The sequence below is a fragment of the Brugia malayi genome (assembly GCF_000002995.4).
Source record: "Brugia malayi strain FR3 genome assembly, contig: Bm_v4_ChrX_scaffold_001, whole genome shotgun sequence".
In the NCBI taxonomy this organism is placed as follows: domain Eukaryota; kingdom Metazoa; phylum Nematoda; class Chromadorea; order Rhabditida; family Onchocercidae; genus Brugia; species Brugia malayi.
Genome location: NW_025062479.1, coordinates 12,616,779 through 12,629,737, shown reverse-complemented (window position 1 = coordinate 12,629,737; position 12,959 = coordinate 12,616,779). Strand labels below are relative to the sequence as shown.

The 12,959-nt window shown below is 33.9% G+C and overlaps 3 protein-coding genes across 3 annotated transcripts; all 3 read right to left on the bottom strand.

Moving 5' to 3' along the window:
- Positions 1-1,480: 1,480 nt before the first annotated feature.
- Bm1138 (Uncharacterized protein) lies at positions 1,481-4,039 on the bottom strand (the record flags this gene model as incomplete). The annotated part of the gene is made up of 3 exons (XM_043074637.1): positions 1,481-1,545; positions 2,083-2,138; positions 3,981-4,039. The coding sequence occupies 3 exons, from the start codon at positions 4,037-4,039 to the stop codon at positions 1,481-1,483; spliced, it is 180 nt and encodes a 59-aa protein (XP_042930571.1).
- A 1,124-nt stretch (positions 4,040-5,163) lies between these two features.
- Bm189 (Uncharacterized protein) lies at positions 5,164-6,305 on the bottom strand (the record flags this gene model as incomplete). The annotated part of the gene is made up of 3 exons (XM_043074636.1): positions 5,164-5,245; positions 5,612-5,706; positions 6,225-6,305. 3 exons carry the CDS (start codon positions 6,303-6,305, stop codon positions 5,164-5,166), a joined length of 258 nt encoding a protein of 85 aa, XP_042930570.1.
- A 3,309-nt stretch (positions 6,306-9,614) lies between these two features.
- Bm17982 (Uncharacterized protein) lies at positions 9,615-11,445 on the bottom strand (the record flags this gene model as incomplete). Its single annotated transcript, XM_001897557.2, has 4 exons — positions 9,615-9,697; positions 9,894-10,198; positions 11,046-11,196; positions 11,391-11,445. The coding sequence occupies 4 exons, from the start codon at positions 11,443-11,445 to the stop codon at positions 9,615-9,617; spliced, it is 594 nt and encodes a 197-aa protein (XP_001897592.2).
- Between the last annotated feature and the right edge of the window lie 1,514 nt (positions 11,446-12,959).

The window sequence follows — 12,959 nt, the reverse complement described above, 5'->3', positions numbered from 1 at the left end:
AAAAGAAAAAATTAGGGAAAAATTTACGTCCTTCCAAAAATTAATTGAAACCGAAATAAACATCATTAAAAAGTTGATAGCTCCCAGGTTTTCGAAAGAACCTTCTTCCATTAGTTCGTTTTCGAATATACCTTATCCCTCTGCCCAATTTAATTCCACCTTTATCATCTCGCTATTGTCAATTCAACTGTCGCTACTTCCTAACAAGCATTCATAACAGTTTTCATTTCCTGTCAGTGTTCGTAAAATCTTCCATCCCTTATTTCCTTCATTTCTCCTTTTCCTCGGTTTTTGCGAAATTCTATTCTCTTTTTCTCGTTTCATTATTATTTTGCTTTTAAAACTCGGCTCGATCGTTATCCGTATTCCATTTTTTTTAATCTATAATTCTCGAACGAATTTAGTTTCTAAAGTGTTTTAAAATTGAAATCGAGTAATGTTTGTTATATGGACCAAACCAAGAATTAGAACAACTGACAAAACATTGCCTTCAGTTACAATAATATAAAAGTGTTATCACCAACTGAATCCTTGTAGACTTCGGGTAGTAGCAGAAAACTGACACTGAAATCTTCCACTTCTTTCGTCTTTGCATTTCTCTTTGTCACAAATTTCCATTTGTATGAGTAATGACTGCAAACTGATACTGCGTAGTCAAAGTAACGACAACTGATTGTTTCAACACTTTATCGTTTTATATGAAATCATTTTGATCTCTCATCCCTTCATCGTGTCATGAATGGCAATACGAGAGGAATGTGCATGTCACCAAAATACAAAAGTTGGAATTACTTGCAACTGAAAGACTGCCATTACTGTCTCTCATACTTTTACAAGGAATTCCGTCCCACAAATAATTTTGTTTTGTTTTTGTTAATTTCACTGTATTATTAGTAATCTCATCAGATTGATTTCATTTACTTTACTAATCTTATCAAAAATCTTTACACACTTTCCACCATGTGATTCACTTCATGTGCGTTTGTAAATTCTTGATTTTCTTGAATACATGGCCACAACATCTTCAGGTGGTTGGCATAGATGAGTGTGTAATCTTGAACGTTGGAGGAATGAAACATAAAACGTGCCAGGCAACAATGAAGAAAATTCCGGCTACACGTCTCTCACGTTTAACGCTATCAGTTACTAATTTCGATCCATTGCTCAATGAATACTTCTTTGACCGGCTACTTGGTTGTTTTTTTTTTTCAAGTATGCTTTAAACAATGGAATAAAATGTCCCATTTTCAATAACTGGCCACATTTAAGCCTTTTTTAGACACAGTTTCCAACTTATTTTCTATTTTTAACCGAATATGTTCATTTCATATAGAATTTGTTTTTTACTGTGGCAAATAAATTGAATGCTTTTTTCCCTAAAAAACTTTGAAATGAATGTAAAAATGTGCTCATCGATAAAAGGCGCATATTTCATGAGTTTTATTTGGTTGATTTCATATCACTTATTAAGTTTTACTATTTAATCAAATGTTCTTTTATATTTATCTTCTTGAAGTATCGGTGGGTAAAGTACCAAACAAGTACCTGAAATCTCTATTACTCAAGAAATATTAAGTTGTGTTCTATTTATATATCTATTTTTGTGTACAGCATGTTGTACGTGATAAGAATACCTATATCGGATTTCTGAAAATGATATCAGTTCACAAACATATATAATCTGTTATCTTTTATTTTCCTATTTTTATTGTTTATCATTTTACTGTACTTTACTCCTATTATTTATTCCTTTCTCGATTCCCTTAAAATTGTCCAAATCAAACTTAAAACTTAAAACAGTTAATTGCGTCCAGAATTTTCATTTCTTAACCAGTAAACAAAATGATTTATTAAGTAGAAGTAATATCTCAACTAACCATGATTGTGATAAGTTAATGAAGTAAGTAATGCATTTCAAATTCCTTCTTCATGTTATCTTTATAATGAAATTTTTTAGAATTTAGTAGATATTCTACTTCGAATCCTTTGTAACGAAGCACATGTCTGATCATTAAAACTTAAAAATAATTGTTACTGCTAAACTTTTTCAACAATTGTTTGTTACAGATATTAAATTATTACCGCACGGGTAAATTGCACTATCCCATTGACGTGTGCGGCCACTTTTCGAGGAAGAACTGGAATACTAGGGTCTGGATTCGAATCAGATTCACCTTGTTGCTGAATGACACACACGCGATACAGGTTAAATGATAGAAACGCCTTCCTAAATGATCTCCGAAGATGCAAGCAATCATTAAAAAGAGTAAGTGGTATCGAAGGAAGATCACAAAAATTTAATTTAGTAAGTGAAACAGAAGCGGTGACAGCTGCAACCCTTATTTTCCTTGGAAGTTCAAGACTTCCCAAATTTATTATCGAAATTAAAACATGGTTTTGCGATCGAAGGATTTGCAGAAATACTCAAGCAACGCTGGCAGTTTTGGATGCATTAGATAATGACCTTAACAAGCATAATGACCCTGACGCACGTGAACAGAGTATGGTGAAAAAATTTGGCTGGGAAGAGGATTATGTTCAAGGTCGTGTAACTTTTTGGATGAAAGTAAGGCGTAATGTATGGGCATTATTTGATGAACCTTATTTATCACAAGCAGCAAAGGTATGGTTGATTGATTTCTGGGTGAAGAAGCCTCTTCAGCAGTTTGACCTTTGGCTACTATTTCGTATTTAGAGATATGTGATAAATTATACTAGATTAACAGGGTGTTACTTTACTGTTGCGCACTTGCAAATGCAAGTGATTAGAACGAATGATTCTGCGTAATCAACTGACCTATTTCAAATAAATCTAACGAATTGTCAATTTGCATATTTCAGACAATATAATCGATATCAATATGTTTTATAGTGATTAGCATAATATCATTCTGCATGAAAACCCACCTAATTTTCAGTCAGGGTGAGGTTTTTTTTTTTTTTTGTGGTTATGATCGCTTCTATACAATCCAGTAATCATAATTGAATAATAGCTATTTTATTAATTACTGGTGATGTAACACTTAAGGTAGCGATACCTATGGGTAGCGCTTTTCCTTTACCAACACTGCTACCATAGATTATTTATTATTATTATTGTTATTATTATTATTGTATTTCCATTTTTATTGAAAAAGGGAAAAGAAAAAGCGAAAGCTTATGTCAGTTAAATACGACTTTCAAATTGAATACCTTTGTAATTTACAGTTTATATTTGAAATAGTTACGAGATTTATATTTTGCCCAAATAGATGGCATTAACAACATCGATTTCGTTGGTTCAAAACTTTTTTTTTTGTTAAATCTTCTACTTCTGCATGAGAATCACCAGTCTTTCGGCACCGAAGCATACCGAGTTCGAATGTCTTTAAGTGCCTTAACTAACCCACTAAACTCAGTCATTTGTAAGTGATCTATTGAAATTTGGCTAATTATTCAGTTGTGAGCGACTCTCCATAAAATAGTACATTTCTGGTTTTACTATTTCGTTATTAAAGGTCGCAATGCTCACTTTTTACCTGGACATTGTAAAAACATTGTTTCAGTGTGTGTATTCGAGAGAAAAGCGTTTTCCATGATCCTTTCGGTACGACTGTTCAGGCTGTCACCGTACAAATACTCGTTCAGACATTCCGTGCTTCCGCCAGTTAACTTTTGCCCTTTCTTTTTTCTTCTTTTCAATTTTTTGCTATCAAAATTCATTTCCAACAATTTGTACAAATGAAAAAAGATATTACTTATGTAGGACGGTTGTCATATCGTGTGACACCGGGATAGTCTAACTGTGGAACCATTTCAGTCGCAAGCTATTAACTCTAGATAACTGTTATAATTGTGAAAAAGAAAGTAACTTGAATCCTAAGAATTTCTTCTAAGAAATTTCCTTTTCAGTCCTTTTTTGTTGTGCTTGGAATTGTAATCTTTGCAATATTAATGTACTACACGGAAAAACTGGAAAATGATCCCGAACGTTAGTATACCATTCAGCTTGTGATGGACGATATGTACAATGACAGCAGTTGGTACCACCACATTCCATCCGGTGCCACTTTACATTTTATATGAATGAGTAATTTTTCCAAGTTGATTATGGTGACATGACACTGCGTACCTCACTGGGTCATTTGGTAGGAAGTTTATGTGCTGTGATAATGTACTACCTATTGCTGTGTTTTATTTTCTCATATAGAAGCCCAAGGGAAATTATCAAGGAAACGCCGACATATATTACTCGCTGAAGAGGTACTGGTTCTTTCCATTGCAAATATAATCTAGTCTAATCAGTGGGATGTTGTAATAGGCAATTTTATAGTTCCTAGCATTAAGATATTTATGGTAACAAATTTGTTTTTTTGGTAATTCAATCAGTTCAATTGAAGGAAAATGTTCTAAATTTCATGAAGATAAAACTGAATTAAAAATTAAAACTGGAGGATGGAGAGCACACACTAATTCATCAAACTAATGATTTAAGGTTTGTATACAAGTGAGTCCAACTAGAAACTTCTCTGATGAAACATCCTTGGGCAATAATGTCACCAATGTTACCATCACTTCCTCAGAATGGTTTTAATTTCTTGAAATATTTCAAAATTTGAAACGATTAAAGTGATAAGAAGAAAGACCTAACTGTCGCGCTGGCGATTGCTTATGTAAAGTCAAAGGACAATTATATCCAATAAGCAGTAGTTGCAGCAACTTCATTATAATAAATGTGTCATTTTGAAATGGCAACCAAAATAAAAAAAAAAAATCTGTTTCCAATTTTTCTTTAAATTCCAACAATTTAATGAGAAAATATTTTCCTTTCAAGAATCGAGTCGAAGAATTTCTTTCTTATTTAAAGCAAATTTTTTAATAGTTAAATAGAAAAACGTTCCTCAAATTTCCTGTTAAATGATTAAATGAAAATCTTTTCTCTTACTTTTGATGTTTTGGAAATGCTAACTTCGTTTGGTAAAGAATTCAAAGTGCAAGAAGCTGGCTTGTAGTAATTTTACGAGGAAAAGCTGAAGTTTTATTTTCTTTGTGTATTTTAACTGTACTCTTTTCTTCTTTTTCACATCAACGTCATAGGTAATCTGAAGTATCGAAAGGGAATTAAACACGTAAAAATTGGTTGAAATTGGGAAAAGCATCATTAACTTATTATAAATTCATCGATCATAGATAAATGTAACCAGGAAACGGAACATTAATTGTTAATCCATCGTTGGTATGCATCGTAAGTTCCATTTGTAAATATCTACAAATTTTAATATTGCTTTGAAATCAACTGATCGTACTTTAAAATTTGCATTTGATAATTAATAAAATATCATAATTTCACTTGAAACGCGACATCTAATTAACCTACCAAAGTGAGAAATCAACAAAACATTTAGGATCATTGTTGTTATTTATTTGCTTACTTAATTGATTAAAGTTATCTTCCAAGGTCATGCTTCCCATAAATGTAATTTAATTTATTTCTTTAGAAACCACTCTTGTCTTCTTCCTGTTTTCATTCTATCTGACCTTGTTGGGTGCTTTTATCTGCTAATCTTTTAATGATGGAAATTTTCTTAATGACAAAAATTGCGGTTTTTACCGAACTTACCACTTCAGTTACCCACGGAAAGATGAGTTTTGTTGATAGGACCGCAACGAACAGTATTCAATCCAATACCATGTTAGTGCGCATGTCAGCAATGTATAAAATTTTTCCTAAAAGTATAAGAACTTTCGAAACTTCCAGTTTTAAAATATCAGCAAATTTACTTTTCATCAATAAACTGATCGTTCATTAAAACGCCTTCTTGCAGTAGAAGCAGTTCAGTTATTACATGAGTAATCAGGTAGATGTCAAATTAGGACTCTGCCCTCCCCTGTGGATGCTACCAAACTGTTATATATGCTAAGAAATAGTGAGAAAATTTGTTTCCTTGATCGTTCACCTGTTTATTTTTACATTTAGCACTTCAAATTTTAAAGTATTATAATCTACGATATGATCGAGGGATGAAATCACTAAGTAAGCTTACTTTCATGTCTCGAAAACGTGCGCTTATGTATCTCATTCAAGAATTACGAATGTTAACGCAACCCAACCAAAATAATACCCAACGTCAGCACAATTTGATGTACTTACTTTACTTACAGACGTGCGAACCTAATGCTACTAATTATTTAGCTTATTTAGGAAAGTTTATCGAGAAGCCATTATCAAAATAGGAAAACTAAACCGATAGTAGGCATCCTTTACACTGCACAGGTGGAACAGGGTTAGGGTAGTAGTACAGACGAGTACGAGCGCGATTATACATACTACCATAAATAAATGATTGAATATGAACACACATTTCGAGTACATTTCAGTTCAATATTATTCGGGAAGCAACCAATGGAAAACCCAATGCAAATCAATCCAAGAGTCTGAAAATCAATTGAGACGAATGATTGATAGGGCAAATACTATGCTCTCTGATAATTAATACGCTCTTTAGTAGTTAAGCAATTATCAAAATCTTGGACGCTGTTTAACAAATTACGCACGCAACACTATTCCGGAATTGTATGCCGCAGAAGATCAGACTGCAATTGACAAGTCATGAACAGCAAGTAAACCAACCTGTGGAAAATTCCTCATGTCAATTGCTTAATTGCTTACCTAATTATTTTGATCCATCTGCTGATTAAGTTAATTCTCACACAGCTATTCAGCACATTTTTATTAAAACTGATCACTGATAAAGTAAAATAAAATGAATTCATTTTTATACGTTTCCAGCAATCATTTCCACTTCATCATTTTATTTCATCGGTTCTTCTTATCAGTGAACGGTATAAACAATAACTAATGAATCTATTCCGCACCTCAACAGATGTGGTAAGATCTAATTAATAAGTGTAAGACTCGGGAGTCATTAGAAATTAAATAGTTATGGGATAATTTGATTTGAGAAAAGCGTGGACAATTGTAACACACCCTATCCCTATTGATCATGGATTTACCGCCGATCCACCCGTCGGAATCTCCGTGGCTTGATGGTATCAGTTCGCTGTCTTTTTGACGTATGAAATAAATATCACTAACACTTACGAGTTCCAGCACTTTCAGCAGATTTGACGTCTCCTTGAAGAAGCACCGATGCCAATGCTATCATCCTTCCTCAATTAACGTTCAACACTAATGCTCTTAACAACTTCATATATCGTACGTTTATCGATGAATAATTGAAATACGTATGTCTGATTTATTAAAATACACACATATATATATATATATACATACATCAAATTCACCACGTCATTTATCGGTGAACCCTATATATAAGCAAAAAAAGAAAGTACGTGACATGACGTAAATTGCAACGAAATATGATCCATAAATCTTTCAATTTCATCGATGCTTCGGAATAATATTTTTGGTTTCTAGGAAATTCTGCATATCTCTTTTGGCTGAAAAGAAGCAAAACTCGCATCTCGTCGAAATTCAACGGTCATTTTAGAGTAATTAGTTCTTATATATGAATGCATGGACTGTAGAAAAGGTTTTATTAGTGATTTGATCCTATTCGTTGTTATCGAATAATGAATGCATATTTCGATGACAGATCTTTCGTTATTAGTTATTTGAGGCTTATAGTTTCAAAAGCGCTCATTCCATATTTAATCATTTGAGTAAATACTATTTTATATTTTTTTTTATTCCGATAGATAGAAGTGAAAAATTAACTTAATAGTTATGTTGCCGCAGTGAAATAATTAATAAGTCAGAAGGATTTGAAATCGACGGAGAGTTCTTCGTAATTTGAAAATTGTTTTTGACATGCAGCTTTAATAACTAACTTGTGCAATTGTTACTGATGTCTTGGTATAATAAACAACAGCAAACAAAAGGCCTTGCCTCGTCCGATATCACTTCATCCATATCGCTTAATTAGATTTACTGCTGAAATATTTAATTACTATATGAAATATTTAATTACTCACGGAATTATTTGTTTACATGACAGTATTGACTAAACATTTCACGTTGAGACAATTCTCACGTCACTCCGATTACCATTAAAATACCCATCAATTGGTTCAACTAGTAAGAGTAACTGAAAGAATGAAGTGGAAGCGTGGCCAATTCTACTTATAAAAAATTGTTGAACCAAGTGCTCCTCACCTTTTTTGTGGATGCAGTTTATCAAACGGGTCATGCGTCATCATCGGTAGTGACGTAAACATACGTTTTACATGGTTTGAAGAAAATTTTGAGGTAAATTCACCGAGACAATAAACGAAAATTCTCTAATTCCACCTGATGCATATAAAAAAATTTTTTTTTATTTTTTTTATTTATATGATCCGATAATAGAGATACCGTACCGGCGCAAATGGTTCTTTTTATAAACGTTTGCCGATCTGCAAAATGACTTTTTCGAAGCAGTGCATTTGACAATGATAGCTGCAAGGAATAAAACTGGAATAATCAGATGTCATCTTAATAGATTGAAGTATTCCTTTCGTTCTGAAGTTACAATGTCACATACCACGTACGGATCAAGCATTCATCCCTTCAATATAATCCAACTTCTGCTCTATCTCGCTGGTGAAATATTCAGGACGTGTTTTGGCGGAATCTTTATTGAGGATACAGTTCGATCTCGTATATTCATGGAAATGTATTACTGAACGATACGTGAAACCCAGCACTTCCTGCACATACAAATAATCAATATTTTACGACAAAAATTTAATTTCAACTCTTGATTTTCGCATCTGCCAAGACACGATAATGATTTGGAACTGTACACGTCATTAGTAGTATATCGCGAAATATACGGAAGTTGTCTGATTTATTAAGATAGACCTGATAACATATTTTTGAGAAGTAAAGTAACCACTATAACTTAGTGCGAATTTCAGTTACTGTGTAAAAAAATTCAACTTCACAAATGGCGTTATTATCGAATTTTTAATTCCATTGATCGTAAACACATTTCGATACAGTAATTATGTGATGAAGCATCGACCACAGCGGTTGCGTGTCCGACAAGTATGTATTGAGGTACACGACGCAAAATGACTGCGCAGTTCCTGTGCACCAGATCTATGAAAAAATCTTTTTAATGTTCAAATCACCTAAAATCTGATGTTTTCATCAAACTCTTAGGTTTTGTGGATATGAAGTTCTAGCGCTGGATTAGAAATATATTTGAATCCTGGGAATCAACAATCACATCGATTATGTAGGTATTAAATTGCTACCGTATATGCAGATCTTTTCGAAATATACCACATCCTTATTTGGAATATAGTCAGCATTTACAGTTGGACTAATTGATGTATTGAATAAAATGCACCGTTTATTGATCCGGTCATACTGGGCACTGCGACACTTAATTGGTAATAGACTTCCTCTACTCCGCTAGAAAACGAAATTGAAAGAGAAATTTCCAAATCGCAACCTTTTCGATTAATGTGATTTTACTGTATGCAGTTTTGTAGTCATAGAGTGAATCATAAAGGTAATTGCAGAGAATCTGTCTCTTTAAAATAATGGAAAAAGTGTTACCTTATTATTGGCGCATGTATATAGGCATACATCCGGCATGTCTATCTGAAATGTTGCTGGGCCCTCGTCAATCGCTTGAACACCATCGGTCGCTCAATATAAGTCGAAAAACCAGGTGCACAATTTGATTATGTTTTGTAATAATATGTTCTAAAATTTTGTGTTTATTTCTCAAGGATATAAACTTAATCGCATCCTCTTTTGCTTTTATGATAATAGGTGTAGAGCTCTCCATTTTTGTGGCCTCTTATCATCTATCTCGAAATTATGATCATTTCTATAATTAAAGAGGAAGCAAAGTGTAAAAAGAACCGACACCACCATCAAAAAGCGGCGATAAGCATACCTAATGCACTGTTGGATAGACCGGCAGCAGCCCGGAAATGATGCTGTTGTTCGTTTCTGGGAGAGTAGTAGTAAAGTGCTGATGCTTTCGATTTGGATGTATTCACTATTGACTTATTGCCTCTCTCCACGGACTTTCCCCGTTCACCTACATTGGTAGTCTTTTTGTCACTCGGTGCAATATGTGCTGGCCGCTCGGAAGTAACGTCCCCAGTTACGTAACTCGGTAGCCCCGAGTTACAATGATCGCTTAGGAGTACGAGGGAGCCAATTGCTGGTGTTATGGATGGTACGCATGATTTCCTTCTAAAATGCAATCCCTTTCGTTGCTTCTTATTGAATAATATGTTATCAGTGCAATGATTCATCTTAATGATAACAAAGTGGTAACAATGCATGCCGATAGCAAGAAAACACACAAGGATAGTGATAATAAACTGAAGTAGAATTTCTGTCTTCTCCTACGATCTCAATTTTCGTCGTCATAATGCGACGTCCTGAAAATGCATGATATACGAACTGCTCATAATCACTTAAATCGAACTGCAGTATTCATTAGTAGATTGATTAAAAATGGTAACAAAAAAAGTACAGAACGATCTGCTCTGGAAATCTCAATAAAAATGATAGAAGTAATGTCAGAGGTCATGGATGATTAGGTTGAACATCTCACCGTGACTGTTTACTCCAAACTTATCTTCCCACCTTGGAGAATTTCTAAGAAGTAAAAAATTGAAAATTACCTTTTTGCCAAGAATGTTTTCGTTGTAATGTAACCAGAATACTATACAATTCACATTCTTCCCTGGAAGAACTTCCGGGTAATTAATGCAGATTATAGTGCGGTACAGTTATGACTTGGGAATTTATTAGAACCATTAAAAAAATGGTTCGCAATGTCAGTTATCAAATTATCCCTTTCAATTCATAATCAAAAGTAATTGAAATTGGTGGAGGTAACAAGTACTTGGATCTTTTCTAATGCTTGTATATCATTTTGAACATTCCTCGCGACTGAACTGAAAGTCAGAAAGCAGAACAGCAATTGCTGACTGATTGAAAGTTGCTGCTGGAACAACTGCTGATCAAATGAAATTTGACGATTCACGCAGTCTATCAAATAACACAGTAAAAGTGTTCAATTCTTGACGACCTCATTCTGTTGTATTGACATGTTCGGGCGGACACTTTCAAGCACAGATCACCACATTGATGCTCGTTGAGTGGAAGACGTCGCTCGTAAGCAGTAGCACACGTAATTCGTAAATTGGGATATGTCTGGATGCATAATTCAGCTTTTTTACCTAGAAGAAAATTAAGACAAATGGACTTTTAAATAATTTCTTAAGACATAAAATAATTAGTGAAGGAGGAAGCGGTAATTAGAAGTGAGAAGTAATAATTACGATCTTCTTTTCAGGGACGTCATTAAACGTCAAAGACAGTTCTTGACTGCTGTAAGAGAAGGAAATGAGGTTTAGTATTAAAATGATCTTACCAGCAAGAGTGTTCAGAGTGAGAAGTGAGGGCGATAGAGAAAATGGATGAATCATGACGAAATGTGAGATGGAATTGTAATTGTTGGCTGTGATCTTTTTGGGTCAATCTAGGCTTACTCCATTTTCATACATAGACTCTGTTTATTATGACTGATTGAATGGCACAGAATAGCCTTTGAAGAGATGTCGAGACTTAGAGTTGTCACACTTTCAGGCGCAATTTTTATTCTAAAAAAAAAAAAAATATTGCTCTTGTGGAATGGCACGCAACGATATATGATTGGTTTGTTGGGATTGGGAAAACCAAGAGACTGAACTGGGAAGGGAGGGTAAGGGTATGTAGGACAATACACCTGACAGTGACGAGACAGATTGCTCAAGCATTGTTTGTGGGTAAAGGTGCAGCACAGAGCGCTGGCTCAAATTGCTGGAATGAAATGCAGTTGTTAATTAACAAGTAAGTAAGCTTTTTCATTGCATCGACAAAGAGTAAATTATTAAAATGGATTCAATTCAATTATAAGAACAGACTGCTTGTGCAAGAGGGGAGAGCTGGAAGAAGAAAGAAGGCGAGAAAGGTTAAGGCTTGTAGGAAAGGAGAGAGAGAAATGTCTGATCCCTTAAATTTTTAAAACTCGAATTTAAATTAGAAACTTTCTAGTCTTATCATCATTTTTAAATTTTCGACATTTGTTTGTTTTTTTTTTTTAAAAAAAAAACAGCTTTTTTCATTAACTTCATTTTTGCAAATGCGCTTGTAGATGGGCGCACTAATGGTTAGTAGGTTTAATAGACGGTGTTAATTAATTAAATGATTGGATTCTCGCCAAAATTGGCTTGGAACTAATCTTTTAGCTGGGGATTCCCCCATAATTAACAGAAAGAAAATGAGAAATCGAAAGAGATAGGAATCAAGGTCTCATGGAAATAAGATATTTCATTCAAAACGAAAAAACTTGTACCTATCGGTCCGAAATGAAAAAATGGGAAATTCTCGTCAGTTCCCTAACTTTGAAACAAAATTAGTTTTAAACAACATCTTCAAAATTTTTGATTTGTCTAAAATTCATTTGTCTCTACAAGGTCGATTTGCAGGGAATTCCTTCGTTGCCCTCTTGCGCATCAAAGAACATCGTCAACGAACGCATCGCAGGGAACTCTGTGAACACTTCGTCGTGACGTTGAATGATTTTAAAATTAATTAAAAACAGATGTTCAATGGTGAATATGGATAACATTAGCTAAGTTGAAACAAATAGACCTCATTACGTCAGACAATTCGCTTCCCAACTTACTACTGCATCATTGCGCTTTCCTTTTATTTTTTTTATTCCAAACTTCAGAAAACAAACAATAAAAGTGTAGGGAGAGAGCACTTACTGTAAAGTAGCTAAGTGAAACAAACAGACCTCATTACGTCAGATAACTTTTCTTTTCCGGATTCGTCAAAGGTGTAACGGAAAGAGATCGAAGAAATCGAAGATGTGCGATTCGACCCTTTTATGTTATATGTATACATCATATTTCCATCCTCAGAATTTTCACTATTTTTCAGTTCAAAAGTGTTA